The 17017-nt window shown below is 33.4% G+C and overlaps 1 protein-coding gene across 8 annotated transcripts in view; it reads right to left on the reverse strand.

Annotated features, from left to right (window-relative positions):
- LOC136039963 (protein kinase C, brain isozyme-like) overlaps positions 1 to 17017 on the reverse strand; it is a 231924-nt gene that overhangs the window by 12080 nt on the left and 202827 nt on the right. For 4 of the 8 annotated variants that reach the window (XM_065723991.1, XM_065723989.1, XM_065723990.1 and 1 more), the window contains exon 14: positions 1209 to 11276. The exons of 3 other annotated variants lie outside the window; for them this stretch is intronic. In XM_065723991.1, the coding sequence (XP_065580063.1) occupies positions 11049 to 11276 (228 nt within the window). In that variant the 3' untranslated portion in view covers positions 1209 to 11048. Of the gene's footprint in view, positions 1 to 1208; positions 11277 to 17017 lie in introns of those variants that run through there. One more of the 8 variants, XR_010620599.1, reaches the window with a different exon arrangement.

Consider the following 17017-nt stretch of genomic DNA (forward strand, 5'->3'; position numbering starts at 1 on the left):
TTTAGTAACTGATTTTTTCCTTTTACCACACATAAAAATCATAATTATCTGTAACTCTGATTTTACAAAAATTTTAATACGATTAGTATGCTTAAAAATATGGTATTTTATTTATACTTTATTACGTATTAAGTTATTTAAATTAAAATGTTTACATAGAAATTCTTTAAAACGCGCAATTAAATTTTTCTTTCGCTTTTTTTATTTTTAAAACTTTAAATATGTTCTGTTAGTTGTATGTTTAATAGTTAAGAAAAAAATAGAGGGAGGGGCTGCAAGTCAAAATTCGGCCTCATGTCTCAGAAGACTTTTCTTCGCCACTGGTTTAGATAGCAAGCATGAAAGGGCCAACGGCCCAAACTTCCTACCTTAGTGAGCGAGCAGAGGCAACTAAAAGGCTGGGGTTAGAACTACTACTACTAACATGTCACTGCAGCACCAAATCGCTTGAGGCCAACACAGCTATGCTACGCACGCTCGTCCTCCATCCTAATATATTCAAGATTTCTCTGGCGACCTGCTTTCCCTTTAGCCCTAGACAGTTGGCCGAAAAGAACAATCTTCGGCAATATGTCATTCTTCATCCGCAAAACGTGCCCTAGCCATCTCAATCTTTCTCTCATTATAGCCCTAGAAAGTGGGATTCAACTGCAATATTCTTAGAGCCTACTGTCTGAAATACGGTCAGTCGGCCGAGTGCCCAAAACTCTGGCAATATCTCTGGAAAAGATCTAGCAAATCTTTCTCCGTTTTTCGAAGCGACCATTTCATCAAACATTTTTAGTAAAAGGTGCTAAAACACTAATTACCAAAATTATGGATGGTTCTTCAATAACTGAAATATTTCTACCAATCGGGAAAGTAGATAAACCCCCATTGAAGGAAATTTTGGGAGTAAAATAGCTATTCTCAAAAATAAAAATCATCTTGAGATGATTATCACAATATGATATGCACTGATTTCTGCTATATACTTAATTTATATGCCTTTATGCGTAAACTGACGAAAGCTAAGTTATTTATAGCCCTGAAAACCTATGGCGTTTTGTAGGTTACAGGCATCCTTCAAATACGTAAACCTCGTAAATACGTAATACGTAAATACGTAAATACGTAAAAATGATTTCATACGAGGATTATGTTGCCGACAATTATGGACCGAGGGAGATGACAAAAGGTGCCCAAAATGGATTTTTGCTAGTAATATATTTTTAGTTACTAGAAAAAATGAACATTTATTTCGCAACAAAACTCAACATATCAACAAAATTATTACTGGATCCGTAACTTCAACAGTCAAAATGCACAAAATAAAAATAAAGAAAACAAGAATAATAACAAAACAAACAGGAATGCAGTGGCGAAGTCAAAAGGAACACAGCGGCAGGAATTATACATCTTTCGTTGAGAACAAAAACGATAGAGAGCGAGAGTGAGAGTCAGAAAAAGAGAGGGGGAGGGGGATAAAAAGAGCCAGAGAGAGAAAAATGTTTTAATAAAATAAAAGTGAATGGCTCATAATATATTCGGGTTTCTTCATATAACCTGGAAGGGCAGAAAAAAAAAGGAAAACCAACATCACTTCAAACACAAAGCTCTACAATTCTGTAGAATGCATCCTCAATTTTATGCATAATAAGCCCATTGACAAAAAGTAGCAAGAAAATTGCTTCCAAAATTTTTTAGGATCACTCATACTTTATCCTAGCCAATGGTGGTAAAATACACTTAAATAGTAAAATAAATACAGAGAAGCAGCCAAAAAGAGAAGTTGAAGTACAGAAAAGTATAAGTAGAAGTAAAAGCACAAAAATTACAAGGTACATAACAAGGAATAAAATTTTCACTCGGAGTTCATCCTGCAATCCCAACTCTAAGAGGGTAAGTAGTCCAACACTAGTTGTATATTTCAATTAATACTGGCCTGCATATATTTTTTTTTTTGGCGTGTACTAATCCCATGAAATTAGTAATAAAAGCCATTGCCCCAAAAACCATAGTAAACCAACTAGATACTTTTCCAAAAAACATCTTTTGAAAAAGCGAAACCCAAAAAACAATGGTAACTATGAAAAACAAACGAAACAAGAACGTCTAGTGCTTTGCTAAAAGCCTGCCTGGCGTTCATAGTTCTCACAAGAATCCTTCATCTTAAGGGGCTTATACAGAAAATAGGGGGAGTAAAAATCGCCTGTCTTAATGACCAATAAAAAAAGGGTATTTTCATTGACAAACAACTTTTCGGTGCTTGTACTGATTTAAAAACAGCACATTTGACCCCCACCCCCAGGGAAAAAAGTATGCGAATTGACAACACTGATTCCCAAAAACACGTAATAGACTATCATATGTTAGTGACCCAAATGAAGCTTTTTTTTTTTTTTTTGTGTTAATCTCGGTATGTATTTTTTAAGGCCTTTTTTTATGACGTATACTTAGATAAGATTAGGATTGCCAATAAAAGAAAAAAACATTTAGCAATGTACACATCATAATATAGAACAACTGGAATTAGTAGAACAAGATTTAAAGTCATCAGGTTTTTTTTTAAATATCACGTCAGGCAAAAACTTGATAGCCGTTTTGTATCTTATAAAACAAAACAAGAGAAAAAAATTAATGCTCAAGCCAAGTTTTTGTCACACCAGTTATGAGAAAGCGAAGATTTATTATTCTTCTGAATTTTAGCGTTCACACCTGCATAGCAAAAGTGACAATCAAAATGGGAAGAAAGTAGCTTGAAAAGCAAGCGTATTTATGCTGTATTGACGCAATGGCGTCAATTCACCAAAATTCAGGGTGGGGGGGGGGGGTCACTAATTTGTTCTTCAAAGTTTAAGAGGGGGATCAAATTTATTATTTTACAAGTTTTTCAATGAAAATAGAAAAAGGTATTTTCAATGCAAATACATCATCCCAGAATTTATGCTACTGATTCTAAGCTTCCACATTTTCCAATTTAAAAATAATGACGTCTAAAATCATAGCTCTTATTGCCAAAAATTTTATGTTCAAGCTCAATCTAGGAATGCTCACCGCAAATCCGCAATAAATTACGAACGGAACACACATTTGACACTTTAGTTAGTTTTCTCCTAAATGAACAATATGACAACACAACTACATTTTTTGTATATATTTTATTTTCAAAGTTAATATGATCTTTCGCAGCAGTTTCAAGTTTGCTTAACCCCCACAATCAATTAAATATCTCAATAAACCCATCCAAAATTTATGCTGTATCTATTATGTATTGCAGCTTCATAGCTCTTAACACCCCAACCTCCTCTACGAAACAAACAATACAAGATTTCAAGAATATTCAGTGTTTGTGAGTAATTCATCACTTATTCGAAAAAACGTTCTTTTAAACTTTCACCCTACCAAGGTTCACCTTCCAACGGAAGATACAATGAAATAATCCTTGACTTTAAGACTTTATCTTGATTTTTTGGAATCTCTAGAGAGTTTTCTAAAAGTTTAAAAGCGCGGGCATCAATTAAAAGTTAATTATGAATTAAATAAAGTTTCTATCTTAAGAAAAAACGGCCCTCCAGTTTTTTCTCTATTCCCAAACTGAAATTTCAATTTAATATCAGCAGTTAAACAATTAGATAAGGTCCAGCTTCCTATATTTGATAAATATGATTTAAACTAAATACAAAATACATACAAATTTTTCATTGAATTAAAAAGTGGCATTTACAAAACACCCCTAAAAAATATCTATTATTTACCAAAACTATGTTTTGTAAAGTTTTATTATTATTTTATTATATTATGTTATTTTATTATATTATGTTATGTTATTATGTATTAATATGTTATTATTATGATATTGTAAAGTTTTGTATTAGTTTTCGCTAATGCAATATAAGTTAATAATCAAAATCAAATGGTAATTTGTACCTAGAGCTTTTTTGGCTACCCTCGCGATTCCCTTAGGCTAAAGATTACAAATACCCCATGGCCCAAATAATTTACATTGGCAATAAACAGAAAAAAAAATTGAGGAAAAGACGGTGGACATTACCAACAGTGCTCCCACTAGCGCTAAACCTTTTAGGGTTTCCTCCCCGAAAGAAATTCTTTCTCAACAATCTCTCAAAAATTTAACGTTCGTAAAAATCACCGCTAAAATTTAATGAATACCCTACCCACTTTCGGTATTTTCATTGAAAAATAGCTTGGTTAAGTAATTTTCTACTGGTAAATAGAACAATATAAACAACGAAAAACTCGTAAATCCATTTTCGTTTAATTTTTTATTTACAGATTATTGATATAGGTAAGAAATTGACTAATCTGTAGAATCAGAATTTCATCTTGAATCCGAACATAAAATCCATTTCCGTCATAAATTCTTTTGATTAAGTTAACGCCATTTTATTTGTGCATTGGCATTTTGTTGACCTAACCTATCCTAATTTTCGTAACTTGATCAAAAAACTTCCGTCAGAAACGAATGTTATACTCAGACTAAGGATGCCTAAACAGAAAAGCGGGTCTTTTCCTTAACTGTCTCAATAATTTGTAAATCGAATTTTTCTTTAATTATTTTCAATTTTATATTTTTCAAATCGTTCAGGAAGGATACATGATCCGATGTCTGCCGGATTTCACTAACATCAGTACCTCAAAGCCACCTATTTGCAACAAAACAGCACCTTTTTTCTACCCACCGTCAACAAAAATAACTTTGATCATTCGAGGATTTACATTGCAAAACCTAATCAAACCAAATTAAATAAATCAAATTACAGCAAAAATTAAAGTTTGAGAGTTAGGATAGAAAAAATATTTTTCTTTAAAAACATAACAATTTTTCTCACATAAATTTGAAAAAAACCTCAATCCTGGGATTAATTTTTTGTTATGACAAAAAACTCAAAATTCAAGATTTCAAATTCACTAAACCTTTTATATAACTTCACCATAATCCAAATTATTAGGGATCGTCCACCTCCAGATTTTGAAAAACGCTTTTTTGGTATGTTCACAGACCCCCATAGATTTATAAAAGTATATTCCTCCCCCCTTCACAAATGGCATCACTAGTTTCACAGTAGGAACTAAAGTGATTTCGATTACTTTAAACCAAATAGAATTGAGCCAGAAATAACAGAAGACGGAATAGAAGAAAAGTTTTGATGCTTTACAGCGGATATCGGAGTTAAATACAATAAAAATAAAAATAAAATAAAAATTAAAGAATACTAAGGTCATAGACAGTACGTTGATACCTATCAAGACCGAGTTACACCATAGAAAAACCTGTTGATAAAACTGCCAAAATAATTGATACGTGTTTTCCGTGGACTTCATCACACTAGTACTACAGAAATGTAAAATTGAAATGGCAAGGAATACAATTCTTACTTTATAATATGCAGTAAATTTATGCTAGACGGATTCTCTGGTTTGCTACCACTTTAAATTACGTTTTATAAACTATATTTTGATTTTATTTTCAATATTATTATTTCTTGTATGTATTCGTATTACAATATATTTACACAGTGAACCGCTATCTATATTTTTCTCAATACGATAACTAAATTCACAAACAATCCAGTAGAATTTAAAAGAGATTGCACAATAACACACGTTTTTTTTCATGTCGATACTGATACTGATTTATTTTCAAGCGCTATCTACTATTACTATGTCTTTGGATATTTTGCTAAATATAGGTAGGGGGGCTACATACAGATATTGTGCTACATACAGACATCATACAGCTAGGGCAACTATATTTCCCAGTTTCTGTCTTTTCTAATTTCCAAAAATCATACCCTAAATCTATCATAAATTGATTTAATAGGGGGGGGGGGATAAATAATACGAGGGACAATAATATATGTTAATATGGAAAATTAAACATTGGCAAACTTGGTAAATTACAAACGTGATCTGTAACTAGTGCAGTAGTCCTTTGTAATTTAGTTTTCATCACACCTTTTACTATAATGTGATCTGCTTAATTATAATTTGACACTGATCAACGTAATGAATCACGAACGTGAATATAGTTACCGCTGTAAACGTTAGTAATTTTATTTTATAATGCGACCTGTGAAGCTATAATTTACCATTGGTACACTTAATAAATTAAAACGGCATAGAAAAGACCCTAGATCAGAATCTTGGGAGTGGGGAGTGTGAGAAGGGCACCAATAAGCAGGATCTTGGAGGGGGAATGTGACAAGGGCGCCAGTAATTGACTAAATTGACAAATTTATTTGACAAAAAAGAGAGTGAAAAACAGAAAAACAAAGGAATGGAGGCGCCATAAGAATCTTGGGGGCGGAGGCCCCCCACCCTCTGGCTCCACCAGTGAGACGCCTTACGTAATTAGCCATGCAGGTGTTTGTAATTTTGTTTTTATCTACGTGTGTAACTATAATGTGACATGTGGGACTACAATTTGACGTTGGTCAGTCCACCTAGTTTCTATGATGTCAAGACTAAAAATGTTATGGTTCTGGGATGAAAGTTACCGCACACACCATAGAAACATTCGATTTTGACTGAGTCGTATGTGCTTCTGATGCGTTAGAAGTTTTTTTTTTTTTAATTATAGCTAGAGCACTTCAATCTTGGCCTGGAATACACAAAGAAACACTTAAAAACTTTTTAAGGCTTTCAATGTCATGGTATGAATGACTAGTAAATATTTTCACAATTTTCTCTATAAAATTCAGTTACTTTTCCTAAATAAAAACTAACACAAAGTTGAACATTTTCACATTTGACATGATGCGTAAACAAATCAGAGGATAAACAAATTAGCACTATAAACAATATGGGAAAAAATCTAAGGAAGAGGCCAGTTTGCGTCAATTAGAATACTTTGACAGAACAAAACAAGTAGACACATTTTCAGCTCAAGTAGGCAGTTTTTATTCAAAAACATTTCTACTTAAGATATTCTTTCTATAAGCGACTGAAAAGCAACATTGCGAAAATATCAATTTACCATAAATATTTGATACATAAATCATGTATGACGGTTGGACACACTTGAAGTATTGAAAAATGAAGAAGATCAAAACGAAAATTAACCTCTGATTAGTTCAAATAGAAGCCCCAAAATAACTTGTAGCAACATGAATACCAGATACCTCTATTTTTAGCAGTTTCAATGCGTCATCACAATGCGGATCAAAAATACCTTTCCGATAAGTAATTTCTCAGACCCCCACCTTCCTTTCTATTTATAAATGCAATGAAAACATAAATATGAGTTGCAGATACAATGTCTAACCAGTAGTTAAATATAAACTAATAAATAACAGGATATTTCGACTTCGCGTCCAGAAATCTTTATCATAAAAAAAGTAAAGAAACGACAGACTTAAAACTAGAATATATAGAACAAAGTAGCATTATAAGATGCAAAAGCCCTATAAGAAAAGAAAAATAAATAACGAAAACGAAACATGTTAAACAGGAAAAAACTACTGTCGTTGTTTTGCGAAGATGCAAAAAAAAAAGTTTGCAAAAAGGGGGTTTTCAAAGATAAAGAGATTTTTAATGGTATTCCCACCCTTTTTTCTTGGTGTAAAATGTTTTCCACCTTTTTTTTATTAGTTTCTTTTATTTCATTCGTATTTTTGTTTTGCATATTTCTTCCGAATTATATAATTTTTGCAGTAATTTCTTAAATATATACTTTACAAGTTTAATAGTTTTCCTTGTATTTCTTCGTCGATAAGAATTTAAAGACACGAAGCCGAAATATTAGGGCATTTGTTTTTTGATTAACGTTCTGATGTTAAATACAAAGATTTTCGCTATTATCTATCTGCCATACATGCAGAATCAAACTGAATGGGGTGGGGGGAGGAGGGGTTAGAGAAAGCAGAAACTATGAGGCATAACTTAAAGTACCAAGATCAGTGCAAATAAATTCTGATTGTTTGAATTGATTAAGTGAAAATCTATACAACCTTATACCTTAAAATTAAATTAGTTAAATTAGTATCAAAAATGGTAAATCTTAAAATAAATGAAAATCGGGCCTTCAGTTATAATTAAAAAGACCTCCTTATGCAGTTACGTGGTGTTTAAAAATAAGGCTGAGTTAAAAAAAAAGAAACACGGGTGAAAAATTAGCAAATCTTTAACTTTAAACATAAAAGAAGGTATAGCTCTATTTGAAAACTGAAAGTCAATATTTCCTTTAGTATTAGGCTATAGCCCAACTTGTTCTTTTACGGGTTACTTTCTTATCTCTATTGTGGCAATCTTTAGAAAAACCCTCCGAGTAATCACATTTTACTGGGTTATTAGCGTTCCGAACTTGAATGCCATATATATCATGAATACGGAAAGTGCTGCCAAACTTAGCTAATTAGGTTTATTAAATCATTCTCTGCTTTCAATCCGGAAACACTGATGAAAATGTGGTACAACCTAAGGTAAACCCTTCAATCGGTTCCAGTCTCCCTGCAAGACACATCTAGGTAAAATAATCCACAAGCTTATCCAAACTTACCCAGATTACCCACCAAGGCTTCCAATAGACCTACTGGAAAATATGAATGCTGGGTTTTGCCGGACCCTCTAGAACCCTGTTGGCACCACTCCACATAATCCAAAATAGGCCTTTAAAATCAAGTCTTAGTCTAATATGATATTGGTAAAACCACCAAAATAAAAGATTTTTTATAGCATTAAAAGTTGATGTATATACCAGAGTTCCTCTAACATGTATGTAGATTCCACTATCAAACCATAGATTCCAATTATATAGGCATATCTCTCATCAGCATTGCAGGCAAATTATTTTCAATCATTCTACTACGGAGAACAAACAGGGAGAGATAGGCGAGCTCGAGAAAACCTATCCTTGTTCCAACTTGGCAAAGGAAGTTCCAATCAGATTTTCACACTTTTTTATAGCATCAAGAGTTAATGTATATACCAGACTCCCTCTAAAAATATATATAGATTTGAACCACTGTCTCATCAGAAAACGCAATAATGCGCAGAAGGTGGCATGGGGGGACGATACTATAGCAATAAGCCCTTGAGTAGATTTAATAGCCCTTGAAGTGGTTTTCGTAAGCTCCTAATCCAAGAAACCTATCTATTGCCTCCTTCGAAGTGAATTGAACAAACCCATCCTTAAACATAACTAGGTAAGGAAGCAGACAACAGGCGGCATATCAAGCCTTTAGTTCCAGGAAAAATTTTAAACTATCTGAATACCACTACATATATACAAGATTAGAATATTGGAATCACAGTAATGACAGTGGTCAAATATGGCTCTGAGGCATGGGTGCTCCGAAAAGCAGACGAAAATTTACTAGATGTTTTCCAGGGAAATTGCCTACGGATTGTTCTGGGTACCCGGCTGACTGACCGTATTTCAAACAGTAGGTTGTACGAAAAATGGGGTTCAATCCCATTTTCTAGGGCTATAATGAAAGAAAGGTTGAGATGGCTGGGCCACGTTCTGCGGATGAAGGATGACAGATTGCCAAAGATTGTCCTTTTTGGCCAACCGTCTGGGGCTACACGGAAAGCAGGTCGCCCTCGTCTGGGTTGGCAGGATGTCATAAATAAAGATTGAAAGGAAATGGGAACTTCCTGGGAGGGTGTAAAGAGGGAGGCCTTGAATAGATTAGGTTGGAGGAGGAGCGTGCGTAGCTGTGTTGGCCTCACGCGGCTTGGTGCTGCAGTGAGTTATTAGTAGTAGTAGTAGTAGTAATTTCAAAGGTAAGGATGGTACGTAGAGTTGACTCAACATATTCCAACACATTTACCGGCTAATTTCTAACGTATTTACTAGCCGAAATATTACAGGAGTTACTGCAATAGTCTAAAATTCCGGATCTCTTTTCAGAGCAACCACGAACTAAATGTATTCAACCTTTTTCAATTTTTTTTTTATACAAACAATTACGTAAGTATAGTCAACACTCTTTTTATATTATCAGAGAGAGTATTCTCCCCATCTTATGCATATTTAATTCTCAGGGGTCGGTACAATCAGTGCATGCATGTTTCAATGGAATATCATATTCCTGTGTATCGATTTATTTTAGTCTATAAATTTTATGAATGGGTGGTCATGAGTTTGTCTCCTACTGATGCCAGAATTCTTATAGCAAATTTCCACTATTCATTAAATGAAATAATATGTGCTATATTTTCTGTAAGGAAACTTAAGGCCCACCCGGGGTATTCAGAATAGTACAAATATTTGCTCATTTGCTATATCTTCAAGAATTCGTCCAATTCAGTAGAAATTTTTTGCTGATGTAAAAAAAAAAAAAAAAAAAAAAAAAACTGCTAGCTCTGTGATTAGTGTCCAAGTTCTTACATAGATCTTTAATATATATGTGCAACCAAAATATTTGATCCTTTAGACAATAGAAAATTTAATTGATAAATTTTTTTTTGTTAATATAAACATAGAAAATCTTCCCTCCCGCTAAGGCTGTAAATGGTGTTCTAGTTGATTCATCATATTCTGTCAAAGATTCTCAATCAATGAAATAAGATTTCGTTACATAGAAAACTAAAAATAACACAACACACCAAAAAATTAATCAACAGCACTCTCTAGGCAAAAGCACGCATCTACTAAAGGACTCAGAGGCAAACGACTTGAAGGTTAAAAAAGAGCGCTTGGATATGTAGGTTTAAAATGACCGCGTTAAACATTCGCGGTTTAAAGTAAAAGGGCATTTACCCCTTCTTCTTATAAGGCTTACTCACATAATGGCTATCTAAGTGCACAAAGGACATATACTTGGCTCTTTGTCAAATACCTTCATTGACAAAGTACGCACAAGGTATGCAGACATTATATAAATGCGAAAATTTGACTATAAAAATATAAATGGAAGAATTTGACTAATTTTTGCGCTAAAAACTGAAAACATTTCTTGCATACTTAAATTGACCTGTAGTGTCCAAAAATAAGTCAGAATACCATAGAGCGTGAGATACGTGCTTTTTCCATTCTGCAACTATTCAAGCAGCACCGGTATCCAAACCCAAATATTAAATGCTAATACTTTGAAAAATTATTATAAGGAAGTGAAATTAATAGTGCTTTCACTCATGCGTTTCGCAATCAATTCTTCAAAACTTGGGTCAAGAACAGGGTGATAATTAGGATTCACACAGTCAAATCCCTCAAATTCGTCACCACGAAGCTGCTTTAATATCTCCACTGCTTGCTTACTCAAAGCTGTCAACTTCGGTTTCTGCTTTCGAAAGAAAGTGTCAAAATTCTCTGCTTTCCTTTTATCACCCTAGAAACAAAACAAAAGAGCTAGAAAACAAGCATGCAAACTAAAAAGAAATTAGAAAAGAAAGATAAGAAGCGTGCTATTACAAGATGAAAAGGGCTAATTTTGCAAAACAGTTAACTATGAGGTCCTAAATAAGCAAAATTAATCAGCGATATGAAGTAGAACTATGAAAGCGGGGCAGCCAAGGACAGCCAAGGCTCGAAACTGAAGACAGGCTTGATAGTTATTTTGTTTTGTGCAGGTTTTCCTTAGGTATACTAGTTTTTTGGAATATAGTCTTACCTTTTCAAGCATTTTATAATCATGGAAGTGAAGGTAACATACATCATGTTACCTTCTTTTTTTCCATCTTACACCAATCTGAGTTGATTTTAGCTTTGGAGTTGATCTATCTTTTTTTTTTCAACAACACACCTATTTTGATGATAAAATCAGGTGAGGACAATCCTGACATGTTTTAACTTTTGTTCGTGATTAAAAAAAGAGACAGTTTAAAATTGCACACTAGCAAAACCTGGTATGCCCAAAAGGGCCTAGGCTTAGAGTTACTTTGATGATCCCGTTCATAATGATAGTAACTACTACTACTGCCACTCAGCACCAAGCAGCCTGAGGCCAACACAGCTGCGCACTTTCTTCTTCCAAACTATTCAAAATTCCCTCTTTACCTCCTCAAGGGAATTTTCATTTTTTTTAAATTCTTCCTTGCCATATTTTCCCACCCAAATCGGGGTCGACTAGTCATCTCAACTTTTTTCACATTACATCCATAGAAAGTACGATAGAATCACATTTTTCGTGCAACTTTTTGTTTGATAGACGGTCAGTCAAACGGGTCCCCAAAAATATCCGTCGAATATTCCTCTGGGAACCCCAAGTAAATTGAGAAAAGATCCAGACCTTAGAAAAGACCCGTGAAAATTGGATTCTTGGAAACTTCCCTTTGGTGTTCTCCGGTTTTACAATGGGGCCCCTGTATCCTAGGCTCTTATCAGAGAATTAAACTACGAGCACTACACAGACCAGTGTTGGCCCCTTGAATCAAAAAGCATTTACAGCCAAATTGAAAGTTCGACCATTACACTTGTAATTTAACTCATTTGACAGCAGGGAAATGAGATGACATATTATATGAAAAAAGGGATGGAACTGAATTGACAACTGAGAGAACGCTAAACCGACTTTAGAGTCTTTATAAGTCAACCAAAGTCCTTTGAATTCAAGCATACCCCCCTTTTTCCTTCAATTTATAGTCAATATTAGCATTGTTTGAAAACAGCAGTCTGATTAAGGCCCATCGAATTTAATTTTGGAAATTTTGCTCATGGAATTTTGCTAAAATTAAGATTAGGCAAGCTCTGGTACCCAGATCTGCTAGTCATCAGATTCTAATGTTTATTCAAATTTCGATACCAAACAACATCGTAAGTTCAAGTTATTATAAAAAGAAAGAATTCTTAAGAAAAAAAATCATCAAATTGGTCGGCTTTTTTCAAATGAAATAACCTCCAATTTTGGTTTAGCTTTGAATACTTTGATAATTTATGCATTTTCAACTTACAGAAAATACCATGGATTAAGCAAGCGAAGAGTACAAACGCTCGAGATAATAGCTTAAACAAAAAATAAACACAAACAAAAACATATATATATATATATATATATATATATATATATATATATATATATATATATATATATATATATATATATATATATATATATATATATATATATATATATATATATAAGCTAAGCGCCATTGAATAAACAATTAAGTAATGACTATCTGCAAAAAATAAGGATTCCAAGAAAGCAATAAGCTACTCTAAAAGTTAACACGAACAAAAACTAGCCTATGTAAGATATCAAATCAAATATGAACAGAAATTACAGCTTAAAAAGAAATGAATCCTAGGACAAACAGAAATAGTAATTTTCACCTACCCCCCTAAACCTTTCAAAAAGTTAGAGTTTTATTTGGACTTTACTGAAAACTTGACAAGTTGGTTTCGATCAAGAATTTTTTCAAGGCAATTGATTTGCATCCACATTTGAAAGGAACTGATCTAAAGAAATTTTAAAACTTTTAATTTTTTTTTAAAGATCTTAAAAATTTTCGGAGATCTTTAAAAAAATGTCAAAATAAAATCACTATCAAAATTGTTTTGTATTGGACATTAAACTTGATTTGTTTTTACTTTTATTTTTTTTTATCACGTTTGCAAGCACAAATAATAACCTTAAGTAGAGTCTGATGGGTAGAAATACCACTTTGATTTGAGAGAATTGTCTGTGAGAGAGAAAAATTTTAAGATAATTTTAATTAATTTAATTTTATTTAATGTTAAGCTAATTTAAGATGAGTTAATTTTAAATTTTAAGTCAATTCTAATTCCAGATAGTTTTAAGTTTGACTTTATTATTCATTTTAGAAACTTTATTGATTGCTTCGATCATAGCCTATTCATAATTTAATATGTTTTATCAAGCTATCAAAACAAAAATGCACAGAAAGAAGAGAATATTTGGCTTTAAGGACTTAAAAGGAAGACAATAAAAATAATGAAGTTCCTACGATTTAGATATGTCCTAAAATGTGTTATTACTCATTGCTTCCAATTAGTTGACAAACTAGATGGATTTTTAATCCATGGTGGGCTTAATCCATGGTGTTTTCTGTAAGTTGAAAATGCATAAATTATCGAAGTATTCAGAGCCAAACAGAAATTGGAGGTTATTTCATTTGAAAAAAGCCGACCAATTTGATGATTTTTTTCTGAAAAATTATTTCTTTTTATTATTTCTTTACGCAAGGACTTAGAAGGAAGAAAATATTAACAAAAATTAATGCCGTATCAAAATAATACGGTAAAACTAAATCCATTGCCACAGCAGAACTTTCGTGTGAACTATCCTGTGAATTATGAGCAGAGTTTTCTTAATAAAAGAAAAGGGGGAAACTATGGACAGGAAGAGGCTCATAAACATTCGATTGAAAGCAATTAAAACTGCAACAAATACAGCTAGTTGGTAGTTGAGTATGTTTTATTTATTGGTTGTCTATTAAAACATTATAACTGAAAATATTATTCTTGAATGCAAACAAATACATCCATTTTATTCTCAAACCATGGCCCATTTAGTTTAGTTTATCACGTTACTTTTGCGTTAAAGAACTGATCACTGAACCATAAATAGAAAAAAGAAGCCAAGCTTCAACACCAAAAACGATGAGTTGGAGGGGGGAGGGCACAAGTTTTAACTTATAGAGAGAGAATTTATTTAAAAGATACACAAAAAAATACAAAAAAAGAAAAATTTGCCAAAAAGCCTTATGGCTTGTACGGCCATTCTCGAAACTACAAAACAAATTACTTATCAATGGATTCCCCTAAAAAGCAAAAAACGAAACAAGAACAAACAAAAAAGTTACCACTTGAGATCCTGTACTGCACTAACCTAATATGACAACACTTTTACGCACTATTTCCCTGTTCTATATATATATATATATATATATATATATATATATATATATATATATATATATATATATATATATATATATAAATAAAAAAAACAAGAGTTAAGAGCTCATATGGCACTTGTGACGAGGCAAGAAGAGCTAAGAGCCAAGAGATCATATGGTATGAGCTCTAACAAAATTCTATGAATCAATAGATTGATTTAAAAAGGAATAAGAGTCTTAATGCCGGTCAGGATTTAAAATAAAAGTTCTGAGTCACGATGTCCTTCTAAATATCAAAATTCATTAAGATCTGATCACCCACTCGTAAGTTATAAATACCTAATTTTTTTCTAATTTTTCCTCTCCCTTTAGCCCCCTAGATGGTCGAATCTGGAATAACGACTTTATCAAGTCAAATTGTGCAGCTCCCTGACACGCCTACCAATTTTCATCGTCCTAGCACGTCCAGAAGCACCAAACTCGCCAAATCACTGAACCCCTCCCCCCAACTCCTCCAAAGAGAGCGAATCCAGTACGATTCTGTCAATCACGTATCAAGGACATTTCTTTATTCTATCCACCAAGCTTCATCTCGATTCCTCCACTCCAAGTGTTTTTCCAAGATTTCCCCCTCCAACTCCCCCAATGTCAAAAGAAAAAGTCGGGATTTGAAATAAGAGCTCTGAGACATGAATCCCTTCTAAAAATCAAATTTCATTAAGATCCGATCATCTATTCGTAAGATAAAAATACTCGAATTTTCACGTTTTCCAAGAATTCCGGTTTCCCCCTCCAACTCCCCCCAATGTCACAGGATCTGGTCGGAATTAAAAATTTTAACTTTAAGGCACAAGATCCTTCTAAATATCAAATTTCATTAAGATCCGATCACCCGTTCGTAAGTTACAAATACCTCAATTTTATCTAATTTTTCAGAAATAACCCCCCCCCCGACTACCTCAAAGAGAGCGGATCCGTTATGGTTATGTCAATCATGTATCTAGGACTTGTGCTTATTTTTCCCACCAAGTTTCATCCCGATCCCTCCACTCTAAGTGTTTTCCGAATTTTAGGTTTCCCCCTCCCAAATCCCCCCCCCCCCAATGTCACCAGATCTGGTCGAGATTTAAAATAAGAGCTCTAAGACACGATATCCTTCTAATAATCAAATTTCATTGAGATCCGATCACCCGTTCGTAAGTTAAAAATACCTCATTTTTTCTAATTTTTCAGAATTACCCCCCCCCAACTACCCCAAAGAGAGCGGATCCGTTCCCATTATGTTAATCATGTATCTGAGACTCGTGTTTATTTTTCCCATCAAGTTTCATCCCGATCCCTCCACTCTAAGTGTTTTCAAAGATTTTAGGTTTCCCCCCTCCAACTCCCCCCAATGTCATCAGATCCGGTCGGGATTAAAAAAAAGCTCTCATTCCAAACATCCCATTTTATTAATATCCCATCACCCGCTCATAAGTTAAAAATACTTCATTTTTTCTATTTTTTCCAAATTAACCGGCCCCCCACTTCCCCCAGATGGTCAAATCGAGAAAACGACTTTTCTAATTTAATCTGGTCAGGTCCCAGATACGCTTGCCAAATTTCATCGTCCTAGCTTACCTGGAAGTGCCTAAAGTAGCAAAACCGGGACCGACAGACAGACCGACAGAATTTGCGATTGCTATATGTCACTTGGTTAATACCAAGTGCCATAAAAAAAAAATCATAAATACCAAAACAATGGCCTCTAAGTAACCCACGAAAAGTCAGCCTACCAGTCTTTTGAACTATATCATAAGGAAGGGACTCCCATACAGAAGGAAGAACATGGCGAATCGAAAATACAGACCTTGTAGACCTTATAATCGGTTTACTAATCGCTGACGAATTCCTTATCTCATATTCAGGTTCATCTCTCTCAAACACACAAACGAAACATTCAGGTGCATTTTTATGCAATATATCAAACATAGATAGAGCCTTATAAAAATTTAAAAGACTTGAAACTGATAAAATATTGATTTTTGTATAAATATCTCTAACTGATAGCTATGACTAATAGTGATATATGCTGATAGTTATATAATGAACACACTTTAAATCTATGCACAAAATATAGTTTCTTAAATATAATTTCTATTTCGTTTTTCATATAATATTCACATCTTTCACCCTCTGCTCTTTATGCAAAAGTTTAATTTGTGAATTGCAATGCTTCGAGAATAAGGACTAATCTATGGGTAATCACCTCATACATTAAAAAATCAGT

Source organism: Artemia franciscana, chromosome 20, assembly GCF_032884065.1.
Source record: "Artemia franciscana chromosome 20, ASM3288406v1, whole genome shotgun sequence".
Lineage (NCBI taxonomy): Eukaryota > Metazoa > Arthropoda > Branchiopoda > Anostraca > Artemiidae > Artemia > Artemia franciscana.